The following is a 22,153-nucleotide window of genomic DNA, read 5'->3' as shown; positions in this document are numbered from 1 at the left end:
GGGGTAGCTGGGACCCAGCCAATGGAAGAAAAAGGGCTGAAGAAAGCAAGGCCAAATCCAGACTGGTCTGGTAATTTTCCTGACTTTCCCAAGGTGCACTGTAGCACTATAAACAAATAAACAAACAAACCAAAATATAAACTAAAAAGTAAGCACAGTGCTGAGATGACTGAAGCCTTAATCTTTTAAGAACTGCTACAGAAAATAAGGAAAAGGATGTGCATGACTGATACCAATACAGAGGCATAGAAAGGGTGAAGCACCAACTCACCCCAAGTGAAAATGTGGAGACTCTGAGAGGGCACACAAACCATTAGTTCTCTCTCGCTTCTGAGGAGATCTTCAATGAATGGAAAGAATCAGCAACAACCATGTAGGCTACACCCAGATCAGTTACCCTCCCCTACCCCACACCTGATATTGTACCACGGAGCTCTTGACTATTCCCATACTACACTGTCATTTATTGTAAAAAAAACCCAACAGTTCATCCTTACTGGCCACACAAGCCAAGAGGAGTTTTCCTGGGTCAGAACTTAGGCCTAGTTTTTAAAAGTATGTCGTGGTACATAGCAGAATGTCTAGCACATGGCAACTGTTATTCAGGGCCCCAACTTGGGCATCAAAGGGAAGGAGGGAAGGAAGGAAGGAAGAAAGGAAGGAAAGAAAGGAGGGAGGGAGGAAGATAGGAAAGAAGGAAGGAAGGAAGGAAGGAAGGAAGGAGGAAGGAAGGAAGGAAAGAAGGAAGGAAGGAAAGAAGGAAGGAAGGAAGGAAGGAAGGCAGGAGGGAGGGAGGGAGGGAGGAAGAAAGGAAGAAAGGAAAGAAGGAAGGAAGGAAGGAGGGAGGGAGGAAGGAAGAAAGGAAGGAAGGAAAGAAAGGAAGGAGGGAGGGAGGAAGAAAGGAAGGAAGGAAAGGAGGAAGAAAGGAAGGAAAGAAAGGAGGGAGGGAGGGAGGAAGAAAGGAAGGAAGGAAGGAAGGAGGGGTTAGTTTTCTTAAGTACCTATTTTGTGCCAGGCACTCTGCTAAGAGCTTTACAAGTGTTATCACTGGATGCTCTCAAGAACCATGGGGGTAGGCGTTATTGTAGCCCCCATTATACAGTTGAGAAAACTGAGGCAGGTTAAGGTTAAATGACTTGCCCAAGGTCATGCAGCTGGCGAGTGCCTGGTACCACATTTGGTCTTTCTGACTCATGGCCCAGTATTCTGTCCACTGCATTGGAGAGGGGAAATTCAAGGGCCAGGAAGAGAAGAAATGTCTCGGTCAGTGAAGAATGACGATCCAGGCCTTCTGGGGATCTTAACATGGGGTCTACAGACTCCCTGGGAGTCTTGTAAATAGATTTAAGTGGGGTTCAGGGGCATCTATAAACTTGCCTTTTTAACATCTTGGTAACTGTATTTCAGTATAATTGGCTTTGTTTGTAATCCTATGTATTTTGTTCTATGCATTTAAAAACATGATTCGGAGAAGAGGTGCAGGGCTTCACCAGACAGTCAAAGGGATCCAACAGACAGAGAAGGTTAAGAACTCCTGGATTAGAGAATTGAGGATTGAAATAGATACAGGTGAACCTGAAACCTATTTTTAGCTCAAAGTGGTTCTCAAGGTGACTGGTTGAGTTATTTCATCTGTTTAAGCTTCAGGTTTCTCCTCTGTAAGACGAAGCCTCTCTCTGTAATCTGTGCCTCTCTCCTACCCTTAATGAGATATGTTGAGCTTGAAAGAGATTGGATCTCTTGACCTGGGTCAAGAACTCAAACCCAAGGCAGATTATCTGTCTCCTATCAAATAAATAGAAAGCTTCAGCTCTGGAGATATTTTTAAAGTGGGGACTATAAAGAACATAAGGAAAGGACTTGGGGAAACATCTCATAATCATATTGTTCACTGACCCATGGTTATTCTCCTATGGAGCCTGATAATACTGAGTTTATTCTCTTGAAGAAGTAATTAAGTCCGGGCCTTATCAATGTTAAGAAAGCTTTGTTATTTTCATATGTAATTGGCTCTTACCCTTCATCTCCTGAGACAATTTCCTTCTGCCCAAGCGTGCTTGGTCCCCAGGTACGTCCTTTCTTCTTCAGGGCCCTCTTCTCTTCTTCCTCACCTTCCTCCTTCTGGACGACTGAATTCCGACCCCAGGTTTTGTTGCTTTCACTAGGTGTCACTATGAGAACCAAAGGAGAGATTATCAGGTGAGAACTGGAAGCAAAGCTCCCTTCATATCTGTCTTCTGCATCCCACACTTGGAGGATTCAGAGAAGGAAGATGAGGACTGGACGTTTGAGCGGCATGATGAAAAAAGCCTGGATTTGAAGTCGGAGGGCCCTGGGTTCAAAATCGTGCCTCTGTTATACCCTGATGATACTAGGCAAATCTTTTAACCACTCAGAGTTAACCACTTTGTAAAGGGGTTAAGAGGCTATTCAATACAAGGTCTACAACTTTTCCCATTATAGACTCTTCTTAGACTGGTGACATACTGAAGTTACATTTGAACTGTTTCCTCGTAAAGATGGACAAGATAATATATAAAGTACTTTTCAGTTCTAAATCTGTGATTCTATGATCTAATCTAGTGCTTCTTAAACTGTGAGTCTTGACCCCATATGCGACGGTGAAAAATCTGGCAACAGTAAAATGAATGCACAACAACCAAAAATTAATTAAAAATTAAACACGTAATGAATCTGAGGTGTTTCTGGCAGTGCTAGCCTGTGCTGAATCATACAACTTCACTGCAGCCTTGGTTCTGAGCACAAAGCATGCCCACTTTGCACTGCACATGTCTTCAGGCCAGGCAACACCAACAGAATGCTGCCTAAACGGGGTAAAGGACCCCAAGTAGAAAAAGTTTAAGAAGCCTTGATATAATCAAATACCTCTCCCATTGCTGAACCCTTTGGTGGGTTAATTCTACAGGTTGGGGGATGTAGGGGGGTGGGGAGGAATTAGGCTGGAACAAAGGTTAGTACAAGGTAAGCACTAGGAAGAAAAGAACCTTAGGTTTTTTTAATGGAGATATTTTTGGAGTTTCTGTATTTTTATTAATCCTTCCCAGAGAAGACTGACCTCCTTTCCTTTTATTCTGTCTCAAATATTTTTAAAAGGAGTAGCAATCAAAGGCTTTTTCTCTCTTCTAGATCTACCAACATTCCTCTTATTGTAGACCTCTGTTATTTTGCATATTGATAAGCATGATTTCTCCACTGATGCCTTATGGTAAGAATAGAAAATCGATCACAGGATCATAAAAGTTAGAAAAGGAAGGGTTCTCATAGATCAGGTTCTTTAACGTCTTTACCTGACAGAAAAAGAAACTAATACACATAGAGGCTAAATGACTAAGGTCTTATAAGTAGGATCATTTCAGTCGTTTTTCAGTTGTCTGACTCTTTGTGAGTTTTCTTAGAGTTTTCTTAGTTGGGGTTTTCTTAGCAAAAATACTGGAGGGGTTTGCCATTTCCTTCTCCAGTTCATATTACAGGAAACTGAGACAAACAGGATTAAGTGACTTGTCCATGGTCACACAGCTAGTGTCTAAGGCCAGATTTGAACTCAAGTCTTCCTGACTCTAGGCATAGTGCTCTAACACAGAGCTGTCTCAGGGGAATGTAAACTTCTTGGAAGGCAGGGATGGTTTCATCTTTGTCTTGGTATCTCCAGTGAGTAGCACAGCATCTTGCACATATCAAGGGCTTAAAATATTGCTTATTGAGTTGAATCAAAGGTGTACCAGAGGCACTAGGGGATACAAGGCAATACCAAGAGAAAAGAAAGGTACAGAGGCTGGAGGGAACAAAAACAAGCCAAGAGGGACAGTCTTAGTACCTATCAGTGCTATATGGGGTTGGAAATGTAGAAATATTTGTCACATTCACTCAGAAACTAAACACAGAATAAAATTACCCCTCTGATTAGCATGGATGGGGGAAAAGGACTGGCAGACTAGATAGAGACAGGACTCAATGTTCCCTGAGCAAGGATAATGTAACTTCAATGTGTTCCCAGTCTAAGAAGAGTTCATAATGGGAAAAGTCTTGTATCAGATAGCCTCTTATACCATCTACAAATAAATGAACTTCAAAGATATTTTTGGTTTCTACTTCTCTTTGACATTTTTTGACCAAAAAGTAAAAAATAGAGGGAATGATGACGGTGATAATAGAAGAAAGATTGGGTGTATTTGTGTTAGAAGGATCTGTGGATTTTAGAGGTATTTTTGGAGGTAACAAATGGTTAAACCAGTGAATGACTAGCCAGGTCAGAAGACAGCTCCTCTCCCCTCCCCAATCAAATGTATACTAGAAAATTCACAAGAGCATCATAGCCCACCCCATGTTAAGTTGGTAAACACCATCTTACATTGGATGGCTCTGAGTCGGGGAATGATGGTGGGACTTGCAGGAGGGCTAGAACCGCTACTGATTAAACTCTTCCTCTTGTCCATGGTTGGAGACGCCTGCACGGTGAACTTGTGCTGGAAATCTAGTTAGAGATGACACATACAAAAATCTCATTTATCAGGAAGATTATTCTATAATCAAATAATCCAAACAAGAGAATTGAAACTTCCCAGCAGGCCCAAGGGGCAGGCATCGGTTTCCTGAAAGGCTCGTTTTTTCTCTCTTTACCTAAGAAATGTCCTTGTCAGCTTGGTTACCTCATTTCCCTAGGACCTAGAGTCTAGAGAGATGAGAAAAGGGTGAGAAAGAGGAAAATTCATTTTGGGATTAGATTTCATTAGGGACACCATTATGTCTAATTTAGGCAAGCATCTCTTGGCATCAGAAACAATTACTATACACATGCAATATGAAATTGAGCACTTTGTAATATAAAAGAGTATTGTGTTTCATATTTATTCTGGGAAAAAAACCATCCAAAAGGCTGTCCTCCTCGTAATCTAACAGCTCTGCTTTGACCCTCTATTAGGAGAAGTAGAAGGCGCGAACCCACTGTGTTTCTGTAGCTTATATGGCATGCAAGAATGATTCCTAGGTCCTTTAGTACAATCCTAACAGTGTGGAGAATGAATAACGTGGGGGACATGGGTCAGAGAGCATGTGTGTCAATCATATTGATCTGGGATGAATGGTCCAACTTCCAATGGTTTCTAAGAATAATGTGCTGTAAGAGGCAAGACAATTCAAGAAATATCTATTAAATGTGTACCTGGTGCATACGTCTATGGTGATAACTCAGAGACTTGATTTCTCAGAGTTCATTTTCTTTCCAGGGCAATATATTTGGCAAGGCACTATTGTTTTTGCCAGACATGAAACATCCCCTCAGGGAAATTCCCCCTTACTTGTATACACTCGCATGCTAAAGGGTGACTACCCTAGGTTCAAGATAACTTGTGAGTCCACATCCCTAAAACTCATGAGGCTCCTACCAATGCGCTTATCTTTACTAGTCAGCCAACAGATACAATTAGCTCAAAGTAAAGGCATTTACTAAGATTGTAAGAATAGGAACTACAAAAAAATTAGTCCTGTAAACCTCGGTTGTACTATCCCACACCTACACATAGAGTCAGTGAGAAATTCTCTCCAAAGGCTCTCACAGAGAGTCAGCGTGGGAAGAGGGGCACAAACTTAAGAGTAATAGAAAGGCTGCTGTTGTTGTTTGTCCTTCAATCTCAAAGACAACCATGACATCAGGGAGGTGATGCATATACTTAGGGTACACGTGGCCAAAGCAACTCACCCCTTTGGCACTATGAGACCCCAACTTCCTTTCCCTTCTCAATGTGTCCTCCTGTTGATGCCCTGAGCAAGTTATTCACTTGATCACCTTGAGCCTGTTCCTCTCTGTAGCTCAACCCCTGATGGTCAGGGCTGGATCTCTTCTCACACTCCTCAGATCTATTTCTTGCTGCCAGTTGTCAGGCCTGCTTCCTACTGGGTGTGATGTCTTCAACTAAATGAATAGTTCTACTGCAACGTACCATGGGGTTGGGAGAAGAGGAGAGAGATATATCCTGACCACCACCCTCACCCCTCAGAGACAAAGAATGGTTTTCCCTCTCAAGGGCAGACTTCTTCTGACTTTTTTGTCTGCTGCCAGGGATCACACTCCTCGAATCTGGTTCCTGCCTTGGCTGAATCCTTAGGACATGTCTTGCTTTTAAACAGGCCATCAGGAACATGGCCAGCCAGTGGTTAACTGCCTCCTAGTTTTATCAGTTTTGATTGGAGGATTACTTCACACATAAAGGGGTAACAGAATGTTGGCATGACTTTGCACTTTGCTTATATCCTTCATACCTCATTGTCTCTGTCACAGGCTCCTTATTTTCTGTGATTTTATCCCCTGGATTGTGGTAAAAATCAGGGGTCTCTTGATCAACTCCTCCCAGTGCAGACAAATAAGACACAGGTCCTATCTTCAAGAATTTTATAATCTGATTTCCCAAGGTTTGAAAATGAAAAGAAATTTAAAATAATTTTACTTTGTGTTTTGGTACATTTTAGAGATTGACAAATGTGGTATATAAATATACCTATGTCAAGAGACGGTTGTGGTATGCTTATATGCAGTAAAGCTGATTTCTAACAAGTCGCACAAGAAAACCAGTGTCATCGCTTTATAGCAACAGCCTCCAAATTGGTGGCTAAATGTCCCTGGGCTACCATGACTTGGCCCCCAAAGGGTATTTGATCAATCCACTGGCAAATGAGAAGATGAGTTACATCCCATTTTGCCAAAGATAGCCAATCATGGGGCTTCTCTCCAATGCAGCCACACCTTTCCCCATGACCACCAGCATTCCCCAACTACATTGTTTTACATTGCTCATCCTCTCTTCTCTGGCAGGCATTAGTTATGACCTAACCTTAGCCCTGGAAAACTCCTTCCTCCCAGCATACTCGCTCTCTGCCCCGCAGATCACCATGTGGCTATAGCAGGCACCCCTCAGATGGCAGACTCTGAAGCAGTGACCAGTGAGTGAGAACTCTACAATCCTTTTTATTTTGGGTGAGACTTAGTATGTATGGACGGGTTGCAGACTGCATCACAGATGTCATTACATTACTTTTCCTCCTTAATTTACACCTATTCCAAACCTCCTAAGTGCTCCATCAAACTTCCAGTCACCTAGGCTTGCCAACTTAATGTCATCTTCACTTTCACTCACCCAGGTTTGCCAACTTAATGTCATCTTCATTTTCACTCACCCATATTTGCCAACTTAATGTCATCTTCACTTTCACTCACTCCACATATCCAATCAATTGCTAAATCTCGTTTCTGTCTTATACCTCTTGCATTTGTCACTTTCTCTCTACCCATGCAGACACCACCCTAGTCCAGGCCCTGATCACCTCTCATTTGGGCTATTATCATGGTCCCTTAATTAGTCTCCCTGACTCAAGTCTATCCCCATCCAATCCATTCTTCACAAAGCTGCCAAAGTGAATTTCCCAAAGTGCGGGTCTGATCATGTCAACTCCCTATTCAATAAATTATACTGGCTCCCTGTTTTCCCTAGGATCAAATATATAACTCCTTTGTCTGCACATTTAAAGCCCTTTCCAACCTGACTCCAACCTACCTTTCCCACATTATTATATATCACTCTCCTTCCTGCACTCTATAGTCTAGACAAACTGGCTTTCTTGTCATTCCTCAAACCCATACAAAATCATAACTAAAATGTCCAAATACGAATAGGAAACTAAGGTATGATACAGCCCATTAGACAGGACAATGTAAATAAAGAAGAATGGATTTATATTGAAAACTTTCTGCTGAAATCAGAGATAATCCCCTTTTGCTTTGTTGTTTTTGCAATGTCCATGAGGAATTGCTTCACAAAGAAAGAAGAAGAGCTGTGATGTCCACTGGCTTTTATGATCTATATTATTTGATATATACATATATATATATATATATATAATTTGATCACTGTATTGGGAACTTTTTAACAAAAACGTTATGAAACAACAAAAACAAAAAGAAATTTAACTGTCTGGCTCATCACATTGATCAAATTAAGTAAATGCTTAATTACTAATGAACAATTTTTCTTTGACAAGTAGTGTTGGTAAGCAAAAGGGGCTCTTAGCACTTAGTTCAACAAGTACCCTTGAAAAGTTTGGTTTGTTTCCTTTGAGTACTTCAGTGTATTTCATTGAACCCTACTAGGTACTAAGCCCCAGGCCCAAACCCCTATTAGGTGTAAAACCTATGTGGGTGTGGATTAGTAACTAAGGTGGGGCCCAAGGTGGGACTAACTCAGGGGAGGGCCTAGTTTACAAATGAGTTTGAGTGATAGGTTTGGGACATCAGAGGCTCTTAGACCACCCTCTTTGTGATGATTTTAGGTCACATGTGTGACTCACCCCTGACGCTGAAAAAGATATAAAACCAGGGGCTGGCCTTCTCTTCTTTGGAGCTCTTTCCTACATCAGTGGTGGCACGTGTGACTCTGGGCCAGCGCTTGTTCTGAGCTCCCAGGCTGAACCTAGATGTTGCTAACTATGAATTGTATTGGGTCTGTCTGTTTGTAATTTGTTTAGGGCTCTCACTCACGATGGCGTTGATGCGGATACTCCAGGCAGCTGTAGCTAAGGAGCACTCCAGCTCATAAACCCGGATACTGAGACTTTGTTGAACTCTGGTAACTATGTATTGGGATTAGAATCAGACAAGGTCTGTCTGTCCATTTTTGTAATTTTTTGTATTTGTTCTGAAGTTCAGGGTGCTAGCTTTTTCCCTTGAACTAAGTGAGTGATATTTGTATGCTGAATTAAAGTAAGCTTGTCAACCCCTTCACCTTGCTTTCTTTAGTTAAGCAGATCAAAAGAACCTGTGCTTTTGCAGCGTGCTGGCAGCTTTCTGGGTGCTGGCTGTTGGTGGATCTTACACCCCCACAGATGCTGCTAGCCAGATTGTTGAAACACAAGTCAACTCTCTCCCCCAGCACAAAGGAATTTTTCAAAGATATTGAAGCTTATCTGATCAAAATCCTCAAAAGCAAAAAGGGATTTTGTGTCATTAATGAATAAAAATTTTAATTAAAAATTATTTTTATTTTTATCTTATCCCTTTTTAGTTACTAATTTGTATATGTTTCATAATATATGTAATATATTATTTAAATTAGTATTTGTATATGATTTACAAATAAATGTGTATATCCCAAAGAGTGCAAGCTCAAAAACTTTTTTAATGATAGAGGTAGGTGCATGATCAAAACCTTTATTGCAACACCACAAAACATATTGTGTTCATATATATATTACACATGTATATATGTGCATTGAAACATTACACACATTGTAATATTACATATAACACCAATAAATAAGTGTGCATATTTTCACTTGTGTGCATATTGTCATGTATATGCACATATGTGTTTTGTGGTGTTACAGTGTGCTGTGTGCATACACATATAGCCCTACATACATATATGGGCACTACACAGGTGGCACAGTAGACTGAGTGCCAGGCCTGGAGTCAGAAAGACTCATCTTCCTTAGTTCAAATCCAGCCTCAGACACTTACTAGTGCTGAGGATACAAAGAAAAAGCAAAAACAAGTTTCTGCTCTCCAGAAACTTACCATTTAAGGGGAGATAGCAGCTATAAATAAGAAAGTACAAGATAGATACAGAATAGGTTAAAAATCTCTAATCTCTCTTTGCATATATGTACACCTACATATACCTAGAATTGATACTGATCTCTAGATATAGATATAGTTTGTATCTATATCTTTATCTTTTTATCAATCTGGTCAGTCCTCTCTAAATCATAGCCACTATCTTCTCACCTCTGCCCCTTGGAATTTCCTGGTCTCCTTCAACACTCAGATCAAGCACCACCTAGTCCCTACCACTGTGATTAGTGGTACCTTGGTATCTTAGTACCTTGTCTATGTCTTATTTTTGTTGTTGAGTCATGTCCGACTGTGTGACCCCATGAGCTTTGCCATTTTTCCCCTCTAATTTGTCCCCTTTTTACAGATGAGGAACTGAGGCAAATAGGGATTAAGTGACTTGCCTAGGGTCATGTAGCTAGGAAGTGTCTAATGCTGGATTTGAACTCAGATCTTCCTGACTCTAGGACAAGTGCTCTATCTGCTGTACCACCTAGCTGTCCCATATATGTTATTTATATATGTGTGTATGTGCATGTATATAATATATATAATATATATTCATATGCATGTACATGCTCTCCACTCTCCCACCCCACCCCCTAATGTAAATTCCTTACAGCAGGGAAGGTTTCCCTGTTTTTGTATCTCCAATCACTGGCACAGTGCCTTTGCTTTATTGTAATACCACAAAACATATATGTGTGTACATATATGTATAAATTTACGCCTATATATGTATATATATGCTGAAACATTTCACATGTGTGATGTTACTCTTATTGCAATATTACATATAACACCACACAAACATATTTGTATATTTGCATGTGGGTGCATACTATATCACACGTATGTTTGTGTGGTATATGTCACATATCGTACATGTGATGTATATCACATGTTGTATATATCACACATGTATTTGTGTTGGGTTATAATGTGCTGTAGGTGCCTGGCACCTAGGAGGAGCTTAGTAAATGCTTACTGATTGATTACAGTGCCTCCTAGGCTTTGCTGTTGAGTAGTTTTGATGGGGTGCTTGGGTGTCTGTGCTTGGACCCCAGTTCCAAAACTGCATCCAGTTCCAAAATCACATCTCTCCCTAGCCTCAAAACACTGCCCCTAGCAGTTCCTCTCCAGTTCAAAGGCAGCATGCCCTAGCAAAAATATCTCTCCTCCCAACACGGTAGCCAGCTGCACCTATAGAATTTATCAGTTTGGACTCCCTGTGTACATGCTGAACTGACTGTGTACTGGGTCATAATGATATTTACTGCTCACTGGCCTATCATATGCATGCTAGACCTAGACATATGTAAACTCACTTACATTTATCTTGTCTAACAAGGCATCGATGGAAGCAGCCTGGGCATTTCCCAGTCACCCCTGACCGTTAGTTGATTTAGTGATGTTTCAGCTCTAAAACCACACCTCCATGTTACCCCTCTTTGGGCTATTTCCCAGTGAACTCTGGGTAAGATAGCTGCGCAGTAGATACAAAAAAATGCATGTTCCTTTAAGAACCGACCACTTCTTAACCACTCCCTAATCCCACCCCAAAACACCTAATTAACACATTTGGCACATGTTTTACCCCAAAATGTCCTATATAAACTTTACCTGCACCCCTGTAAGGTTGCAGGTTCCCTAAGAACTCTTGTCTACTGTAAAGCATAATGAATCTTTGCCACCTTGACTTAAATAATGCTTGAGTCCACGAATTCATTCCAGACGGCTCCAACCCTCTCCAGTACTTGGGTCCTTGAGGACCCCTCAACTACCCTGTCTGGGAACTCCACTCTTGGGGTTCCTGGACCTTGTCTTATCTCTCAACAGTTTCTGTCATGACTCCACTTGGGGTTTTTTTTTTTTCGGCAAAGTGGTTTGCTATTTCCTTCTGCGGCTCATTTTACAGATGAGGCTGAGGCAAACAGGGTGAAGTGACTTGCCCAGGGTCACACAGCTAGTAAGTGTCTGAGGCCAGATTTGAACCCAAGAAGATGAGTCTTCCTGATCCCAAGCCCAGTGCCCTGTGCACTATGGCGCCCCTTAGCCGCCCTTTCTAAGTTTTAGGACCACTCAAATCTCAGACCTGAAGGGAGGCTGATGCGGTTGCCATCCTTGAGTTTCAGCCGGTTCTTTTTAAACTTGCCCTTGCGCTTCTTCACACGGGGCTTCTCTTGACACAACTGATGAATGATGATGTTAAGCTCCCTTTCCAGGATGTCGATCTCCCGCTCTGCCAGCTCTTGCTCTCGGCGCCTCAGCAGCTCCTCGTGGTTCTTCTGCTGAAGGGCGGCCCGGGTCAGCTCTTCCTCCCAAGTCCGAAGCTCCTACCAGAGACAGAGGAAAAGCAAGAGGAAAAGGGTGGATGCAGGAAAGTGTGGGGGGCATAATTTTTGACACACAATCAATGAAGCCCTTCTAGGGGGTCCTTTACAGAATCAAGAATGTTAGAACTAGAAAGGATTTAAACATCATTTAGGCCTAGGTCCCCTCATATTTTACAGACAAAGAAACTGAAGCAGAGAGCAACTAAGTGATTTTTTTTCTCAAATAAGCACATGCATTTATATCATAAAACAGCCAGGCTAAGTGGATAAAGTGCTGGATTTATAAGGTCCTTTAGGCCAGGAAATATTTCAATTTTGTCTTTGTACCTCTAGCACCTGGCACAGGGCCTAGAACATAAAAGGCATTTTTAAAAAATAGCTGTTTGCCTTCTCAAGGAAGGGGGATGGGGAGAGAGGGAGGGAGAGAATTTTGAACTCAAAATTTTAAAAAATGAAAATTAAAAATTGTTTTTACATGTAGTTGGAAAATAATAAAATATGAAATTTTTTTTAATGATTGTTGATTGATGGACTTGGATCCAGTAAAACTTGGGTTCAAATCCCATCTTTAACACTTAGCTAGCTGTGTGACAATGGCCAAATCACTTTAAACTTCCCTGAGGCTTAGTTTTTTTTCAACTATAAAATGGGGGTAGGAATACTTGTAGTACTCACCCTACAAGGTTGTGAAGGCCAAATGAAATCTGCATGTAACATATCTATAGCCCTTTGCAAACTTTAAATCACATATAGAATGTCCCAAACTTTAAACCACTAAGCTTTGCTAGCTTAAAACTGCACTAAGACTTTTGGGATACCCTGCATAAATATAATCATTATCCTCATTAAATCTTTGTTCTAGTGAATAAATCTTGAGACTGGTAGCATCAGCTTTAACCTTACTTGCAAAGTTCTTAGTCTGTTGTTCAGTCAATCAATAAACATTTATTAAATACCTACTCTGTGCCAGGCATTGTCCTAATCACTACTACTCGATGAAAAGGAGAAAACGATAATGTTTCCTGAGAGTCTGAAATCATTTGCTCCATGAACCAGCAAGGAGAATGCCAGAGCCCCTGTAACCACTCAATGCGTTGTTTTTGTTGGTCCTTTGTGCTGGAGGAGGATCAATGATATCAAGAGGGTGATGCCTTGATTTGTAATTGAATTGGATTTAATTGGTAACGGTCACATGAACAGGGCTGTTGAACCTCTGGGGCATCATGCCTCTAAGTATCCATTTTGTCAAATATCATGGTCATGCCCAATGTACAGAGTGTGAGACTGAGGCAGAAGGAAGTTCCCTAAAATTTCAATGAGTCATTTAATGATGAAACTTAGACCACAAATACACATGTATAATTGATATCACATGGTTTGCTTCCTCAGTGGATGAGGGATTGGCAGGAGGGAGGGTAAGAATTTGGAACTCAAAATTTTTTAAATGTTAAGAAACTGAGGCTACAGCACAGGAATCTACCATTAGGAATCTTGTGTTTTGACCGAAGAACCAGCGATAATTCAGAGAGATTACATTCAAATAAAAAGATGGGTTGTCTTGACTAAGGCAGTCAAGAGAACTGTTCCCAGATTTGAACTCAGAGTTTCTTGACTCCAGACATAGTGCCTTTCAGAACACAGCATTGAAAGCAGGAGGTCAGAAGAATGGGGGAAGATATCAGAGAACAGAGGAGCTAAAAAGACAGGAAAGCAATTCAGTGAGGGAAAAAGCCATAGGAGCCCAGCAAAAGTCTGGTCTCTTAAGGATGGCATCAAAAGGGAGAAAAAAACACAAAATACTAAACTCTCTATACAGTAATTTATATAAGATAATTAGGTCCAAAGAGAGAACAAGAGATTTAGTTTGTGAAGCTCCTGTGGTGAAACATTAGTTGTTGGAATTTAAATATTTCTCATAAATCCTCATTGGCAGGAAACTAGGCCTGAAACAAGATAAGGTTTGAAGACCGAAGGGGGATAAAGGGGAGGGAGAGAGTGGATAGGGAATAAAAGACAAAGAAAACAAAAGATAAACCAGATGAAAGGGGAGAAGCTATAAACTCTATGTCTTCTTGTTAGTTTGTCCTCAATAGTTTCCCCAAAGTCATCATTTTTTTAAAAAAAAATAATGCTTTCCTTTATTACAGTATTTTTTCCTTTTCTTTTTTTATGGAATAAAACAAGTATTTCCTTAACATAGTGTAATAAAAAAGATGATTGCAATGAAATTGCAAATCTGTTATGTGCAGTTTGCTATTCCTTTAAAATATGTAATAGTTATCATGTAAATCTATTTATTTATAATTTTCTTCTCTCCCCCACCCCATGGCTACCATTAGACAAGAGACAAAGGGGGAAGAAGCAAAGGGGAGGGAAAGAGAGGAGAAGAAAGACGAAGAGGGAGAAAGGGGTAGAAGAGGGAGGAAGAGGGGAGAGAAAAAGAAGCAAGAGGGATGAGAGGGAAAAAGAGAAGAGAAAAAGAGGAGAGAGAAAGAGGGAGAAGAGAAGAGGAAGAGAAAGTAGAAGAAAAAGGAAAGAATAAACAGATTTTTACAAAATCTTTTTATAAAATAAAAAAGCTTTTTACATATCTTTTCAACTTCTTCCTTCTTTGGGGAAATAAGCCTGTTACAAATAATTATTCTGAGCCCTTCAAATCCTTTGCTCTCTTATGTGACTCCTTTGCCTTCACTACTGGGAGAACAAAAGGATTTGGAAATCACAGACTAATTATGCTCAGTTGGTTCATTTTACTGTTAAAGGGAAAAGTTGAAAAGTTCAAGATGGTTGCAGCATCACAGATCATTCATTCCTTTATTCCTGCTGGTTCCTACGAGTGGCAAGAGTTTGAGTTTATAAACATCTCTTCCCTCTAAGAACCTTAAGACTTCTCCCCTCCGCAGACCCTGACTCATCCCAGTAGTATCTAAAACAGCAGCAACAGTAACAATTAGCAGTAGCAGATAAGATTCATTGTTGACAATGAGGAAGCCACCTGCCTGAAGAAGGCATCACCGTAAGTCAATTGCACTACTGAGCTCGAGAGCTGTAGTAATTTTACAACCTGAAGTGCTAACATTATATGAGTAAAAGCCTATTAAGGAGCACTTCTGTAAATGGAGTTGCATAGCAACTCAAACCACACTTGTCACATACAGAGTGAGGAAAGGTACATCTCTCACTACAAGAAGCCTAGAATAGATATCTTTTCCTTGTCCTTTCAAATACCTAAGGAACTGTGATTTTATCAGTTTGCAGGAGCTCCTTGTGTGGGAACTCTATCCACAAAGACATATCGCATCCTGCCTTAATAGTAAAAGTCTTGAGGAGTTGACTGAGGCTTGTAGAGATGAAGTACCTTGTCCATAAAATTATACCTATAAATTCACTTTACAATGTGTTCTGTTTATTCAGATCCCATACAATGGTAAAAAAAATTTAATTGACACTTCACAATGAAAATATTCTTTAAAGTGGTGCAATTAGTCACTTCTGAAAATCAGTCCTTTATTTTTTTCTTTTGGACCAGAAATTTGATTTCATTGGTCTAAGAAAACTTCCTTGAATGACATATTTTGCAACTTGTGGTCTTATGGAGAAATTTAGGGGACTGAGGGATTAGGTTCCTTGCCCAGGGTTGCACTGTCAGTAAGTATTGGAGGCAGGATTTCAACTCAGGTCTTCCGAAACTACTAAAAATCCAATGATCGTTCCATGCTTTGTTGTTGTCTCGTTTTCAGTCTTTGTGATCTCATTTGGGGTTTTCTTGGCAAAGATACTGGAGTGGTTTGCCATTTCTTTCTCCAGATCATTTAACAGGTGAGGAAACTGAGGCAAACAGGGTTAAATGACTTGCCCAGGGTCACATAGCTACTAAGTGTCTGAGGACAGATTCGAAATCAGGAAGATGAATCTTCTTGACTTCAGGTCTAGCATTCAATCTACTGCAACATCTAGCTTCCTTTCATCAGGCTGCCTCCCTTCAATTTGGAACATAAGTGGATAATCCTACAAGGTCAGGCTGTTGCTAACTGCTTTGCCCTTTTATTCCTGCCATATCTTAGGAAGAAAAACACATTCTAAACCATTTCAAGCAAAACCTGAGGCCTAAAAATTTTTCTCCTTCCTAGGAAAAATCAGCTATCACACTGTAATGAATAAGAAGATATGCTTGTTAGAGGCAGTGAGATCTGGCCAGGTTCCAGCTGTAGCTGGGATGGCCCATTGATGGGTGGATGTGTTCATTCTTTACCTTTTCTTTGGCCCTGAGTTGGTCAAACATCTCTTGAATCTCATGTTTCCAGTCATCTTGCAGGCAGTGGAAGGAGTCCTTGGGCATTTCAAAAAAGCCAGACTCTTCTATAGTGGTGAGTTGGTCCAGGATATTCATGAAAGATGGTCGTGAATGGGGGTCAGGATTCCAGCAGTCTAACCAGGGTGGATACAGATAGACAAAAAGTATGGGAAGAGGTAAATGTTAGAATTAGAATATGAGTTGACCAGGCTTACCCTAAAGCTTCCTCTCATCATCCCTTCTTGAGACTCCTCAATATGGGGAAATTGTTGCCACTAACAACAGCCAAGAATCAGGGAAAATGCTGGTCTATGAAATTACATCAAAATCATAACTGCTAGGAAAAGGAACAAGGACCTAGGAAGGTAAAAAATGGGATGTCCAAAGTCACAAGAATAGCATCTAAAATTAAACCCTCGAGTCCTAATTTCCAGACCAATTAATCAGAAAAAAAATCAATACAAGGGATCATCACTTATAGTATCATAGTCATAGTTGATCATATTTTAAGATGGATGCCTCTACCATCTTATACATTTAGACAAAAATACAAATATGTGTATGTGTGTGTATACACACACAGGCATGCACCGTACATATCACTCCCCTCATGAGGAATGTCCAAAGGTTCCCTTTTCCCTCTAGGATAAAATGCAAACTCCTATTGGCAAAGTCTCAGCTGGAAGGAACCACAGCAATCTCCCAGTCCAATGTCATCTTCTCACAGGTGAACAAATGTATGATAATAGCTATTAAGTGACTTGCCTAGGTCAGCGAATCAGTGTTAGAGACAGGGCTCAAACCCACATTCTCCTGATTCCCAGTCTAGTGCTTTTGAATCAATGACTCAAAATTCCTGGACTGAGGTCAAGGGATTTCTCATGTCCTATCATATATTTAGAGCTGGAAGGGAATTAACAGGTTATCTAATCCAAACCCCTTATTTGACAGATATAGGAACAGAGTCCCAAAGTAACTTGCCCAAAAAACATAGGTATGAAGTGGTAGAGATCAGCTTTGAAGTGAGATGCCTTCACTCAAAATCCTGTGATACTTTCCCTTCATTCCACTGCTGCCTTTACTTCAAGGCACTAGTGTCAGCTCTGTCACTAAATGTGTGACCCCCCCCCCCCTTAAGTTACTGAGCCCAGGGTCTCAGTTTCCTTACCCGAATGACCCTTCTGGCTCAAATGTTCCACACATTCAAAGTATTCATCCACAGACTTTGCTTCTTACTAAGTCAACCCTTTCTATCATGGGTAGTCAGCTATAAGAAGCACTTATGAGCTCACTCTAGCAAGGCATTGTAAAGATCATAAAATGGACATCATTCTCATTATCCATAATATTTCTACCAGAGATGAATAATACTTAATTTCCTCTTGTGATAACTGATGTTGTAAAAACTCAGCTATCTACTCTCCTCCAGCCAGGGGGCCACTTACCTTCCATAAGTTTGGTAAAAGGTTCTGGGCATGTAGAAGGAATGGGAAGGGCAAGCTTATTCATGGCAACCCCATAGGCTACCGCCAAGCCATCTATTCCTCGGAAGGGCACTTCACCCGTCAGCAGCTCCCAAAGCAGCACACCATAGCTAAGAAGAAGCAAAGACAGAGACTCCATAGGAAATCGCATATCATACTTAATTACCATATTCAATTATCATAGCTTGTATGGCCTTGCCAAACACAGAAAAGCCTTCCCATGCTAATGGAGAGCCAATGGATGACATATGATGACTATTATGATTTTAATCATGGTACTCTTGGATAGTACTTATTGGCAATGTGGAACAGTGGAAAGAACATTGGTCTTAGTCAGGAGACCTGAGTTCTAGTTCCAGCATTATCCTCCCTTAAAATGGAAGCTCCTTGAAGGCAGGAAAATGTCTTTTTATCTTTATTTTTATCCTTAACACAGCACAATGTCTGGCACAGCCTCTTAATCAATACTTGTTGACTGACTAACTTCTTAGGCAGGTGACCCTGGGCAAATCACTTAGCCTCTTTGACCCTTATTTTCATCACCTGTAAAATGAGAGGAGGAAGTAATAATGCTTTTCTATTCCCTACTTCATAAAGCTGTTATGAAAAAAGTACTTTTCTAAGCACTAAATTAATATTCTAATATTTGAACTACTAGTAACTGTCTAAAACTGGGTTTGAATTCAGGTCTTTGTAACTCCAAGCCCAGCTCTCCAAAACCTAACTGCCCCTACAAAGACAATAATCTAGACAATAAAGACAATATATCAGTCAATAAAACATTCTAAAAACATTTATTATTTATTTTTAGTATTCTTTTTTTAAATGTTGAGTTCCAAGTTCTCTCACTCCCTCCAGCCCTTTCTCCACCTGCTGCGAGCAATATGATACCAATTATACATGCAAAATTATGCAAAGCATTATTTCCACATCAGCCATATCACAAAAAAGCAAGAAAAATAAAGTGAGAAAACTATATTTCAATTTGCACTCAGAATTTATCAGTTCTTTCACTGGAAGTGGATAGCATTTTTCAACATGAGTCATTTGAAAATGTCTTGGATCATTGTATTGATCAGAGTAGCAAAGTCTTTCACAGTTGATCATCATTACAATACTGCTGTTACTGTGTACAGTGATTTCCTGGTTCTGTTCACTTCACTTTGTATCAGTTCGTGTAAGTCTTCCCATGTTTTTCTGCAATCATCCTCCTTGTCATTTCTTACAGCACAACAGTATTCCATCACAATCATATACTACGACTTGTTCAGCCATTCCCCAATTGATGGGCATCCTCCTAAGTTTCCAATTCTTTGCCACTACAAAAAGAGTTGTTATATACAAGTCCTTTTCCTTTTTGTTTGATCTCTTTGAGGTACAGACTTAGTAGTGGTACTGCTGTGTCAAAGGGCATGCATGTTTGATGGTCCTTTGGGTGTAGTTCCAAACTGTTCTCCAGAATGGTTGGATGAATTCACAGCTCCACTAACAATTCATTAATGTACTTATTTTCCATCATCTCTTCCAGAATTTGTCATGTCTGATAGGTGTGGGGTAGTACCTCAAAGTAGTTGCAATTTGTATTTCTCTAATCAATAGTGATTTAGAGCATTTTTTCATATGACTATAGATAGCTTTGATTTCTTCTTCTGAAAACTGCCTGTTCATACCCTTTGACAATTTATCAATTGAGTAATGGCTTTTATTTTTATAAATTTGACTCCATTCTCTATATATTTGAGAAAAGAGGCCTTTATCAGAGAAACTTGCTGTAAACATTTTTTATATTATTACTTCATTGCCTTTGGTACCTTTTGGCAAAATGTAGTCTCCCTGACTATCTGTTTTAATTAGGTCTATTTTTGCTTTTGTTTCGTCTGAGATCATGATTGCTACCCCTGCCTTTTTTTACTTCAGCTAAATCATAATAGACTCTGATCTATCTCTTATTTTAACTCTGTGTCTGTCTTTCTGTTTCAACTGTGTCTCTTGTAAACAACATATTGCTGTGTTCTGGCTTCTAATCCATTCTGTTATTCACTTCTGTTTAATGAGTGAGCTCATCCCATTCACATTCAGTTATGATTACTAATTGTGTATTTCTCCCCATCTTATTTTCTTCTGTTTATCCTTCTCACTCCCTTTTTATCCTATCCCTCCTTAAAAGTCCATTTTGCTTCTGACTATGGCCTCCCTTAATCTTCCCTCCCTTTTATCATCTCCTTACCCTTTATCTTATTCCCTACCCCTCCTATTTCTCTGTCCAGTAAGATAGATTTCTATACCCAACTGAGTGTGTGTATACATACATATGTACACATATATTTATATATACATACATACACATATACACACACACACACACACACATACTCTTCTCTCTTTGAACCAATTCCAATGAGAGTGATGTTCACCCATTGCTAACCATCACCACCCATTTTCCCCTACACTGTAAACATTCTTCCTTAGTGTCTCTTTTATGTGAAATAATTTACCCCATTCTATGGTCTCCCTTTCCCCTCCTCCCAGTGCATCCCTCCATTTTTTCTGAGGTCGAGGTCATCCCAACATAATCGACTAATACCCATGCCCTCTGACCACGTAGACTACTTCTAACTGCCCTAATAATGATAAAAATTCTTAGGAAATTACATGTATCATCTGCCCATATGGAAATATAAATGGTTTAACCTTATTGAGTCTCTTGTAATTTTTCATTCATCTTTACCTTTCTAGGCTTCTCTTGAGTCTTGTGTTTGACAGTCACATTTTCTACTCAGCTCTGGTCTTTTCATCAGAAATGCTTGAAAGTCCTCCATTTCATTAAATATCCATTTTTTCCCCTGAAGGATTATACTCAGTTTTACTGGGTAAGTTATTTTTGGTTGTAATGCTAGCTCCTTTGTCTTCTGGAATATTATATTCCAGCCCTCTTCTCCTTTAAAGTGGAAACTGATAAATCTTATGCGATCCTGACTGTGGCTCCATGATATATGAATTGTTTCTTTCTGGATTTTTGCAATATTTTCTCCTTGACCTGGGAGCTCTGGAATTTGGCTTTAATATTCCTGCGAGTTTTCATTTTGAGATCTCTTTCAAGAGCTGATCAGTGGAGTCTTTCAATTTTTATTTTACCCTCTAGATCTAAGATATCAGGGCAGTTTTTCATTTATAATTTCTTGAAATAAGATGTCTAGGATCTTTTTTTTTTATCATGGCTCCCGGTAATCTAATAATTCTTAAATTATCTCTCCTCAATCTATTTTCTAAGTAAGTTGTTTTTCTGATGAGGTATTTAACATTTTCTCCTATTTTTTCATTCTTTTGACTTTTACTGTTTCTTGATTTCTTACGCTCCAAGTCATTACCTTCCATTTGCCAATTTTAATTTTTAAGGAATTATTTTCTTCAGTAAGTTTTTTTTAACCTTTTTCCATTTGGTCAATTCTGCTTTTTTAAGGAGTTCTTTTCTTCAGTGAATTTTTGTACATTTTTTCCATTTAGCCTGTTCTTCTTTTTATGAAGTTCTTTCTTCAGTGAATTTTCTGCCTCTTCTATCCTGAGGCCAATTCTATTTTTAAGGTGTTTTTGTGTTCAGTATTTTTTGTGCCTCTTTTACCAAGCTGTTCATTCTCTTTTCATAATTTTTTTTTGCATCACTCTCATTTCTTTTCCCAATCTTTCCTCTACCACTCATCTCTTTAACTTTTCCAGTAATTTTTGTGGGACTTGGGTCCAGTGAGCATTTTTCTTTGAGGCTTTGGCTTTAGCTCTTTTTACATTGTTGTCTTCTTCTAAGTTGGGGCTGTCCAAACTTAGGTTATCTTAGGGCCGCATTAAAATAAAATAATTATTTGAGGGCCACGCCCAGAATAAAAAATACAGTACACTAGTAGAAAGAGGGGGAACACACGTTATCAATACAACAGGTGAAGGCACAAAGCACGAAAACAAACACAAAACAACAAAGCGACAACACAACAGTATAAAGGTAGGTGCATACTGAATAGTCTGCATAGTACAAAAGGAACACATCCCACAGATAGGTTGAAAATTCCATGCAATATGTTCCGTCCATAAGACTGTTTAAAAACACCAAAGAAAATTAACATCAACAAGATTATTTATTAGTGATGGAATTTAAAAATCTAATATGCATTCCATGCAAATTATTATTTTATTTTTTCGCTGGTGAAAATTAAAACCCATAGGTGGGCTGCATAAAATCGCACTGTGGGCCACATGCAGCCCATGGGCTATATTTTGGACAGCCCTGTTCTAAGTATATGTCTTATCTTCCCTTCCACAGCTTTTTATTATTAAGTTCTCTTTTTGTTGTTTACTCATTTTCCTAGCCTATTTTTTGACTTTGAACTTTATGTTCAAGTTGGGCTCTGCTTACCTGGGGATGGGGAGGCACTGT

General features: G+C 39.7%; 1 protein-coding gene across 2 annotated transcripts in view; it reads right to left on the bottom strand.

Moving 5' to 3' along the window:
• The window catches only part of MAP3K9 (mitogen-activated protein kinase kinase kinase 9), a 125,728-nt gene that overhangs the window by 7,509 nt on the left and 96,066 nt on the right, over nt 1-22,153 (bottom strand). The window contains exons 4-9 of one of the 2 annotated variants that reach the window (XM_036735483.1): nt 17,692-17,840; nt 16,205-16,380; nt 11,712-11,952; nt 4,370-4,492; nt 2,018-2,171; nt 272-340 (exon numbers count right to left, since the gene is read on the bottom strand). In XM_036735483.1, coding sequence (XP_036591378.1) covers nt 272-340; nt 2,018-2,171; nt 4,370-4,492; nt 11,712-11,952; nt 16,205-16,380; nt 17,692-17,840 — 912 coding nt within the window. The remainder of the gene's footprint in view (nt 1-271; nt 341-2,017; nt 2,172-4,369; nt 4,493-11,711; nt 11,953-16,204; nt 16,381-17,691; nt 17,841-22,153) is intronic. The other variant, XM_036735484.1, reaches the window with a different exon arrangement.

Source organism: Trichosurus vulpecula, chromosome 8 (genome assembly GCF_011100635.1).
Source record: "Trichosurus vulpecula isolate mTriVul1 chromosome 8, mTriVul1.pri, whole genome shotgun sequence".
Lineage (NCBI taxonomy): Eukaryota > Metazoa > Chordata > Mammalia > Diprotodontia > Phalangeridae > Trichosurus > Trichosurus vulpecula.
This window is presented reverse-complemented; position numbering and strand designations above follow the sequence as displayed.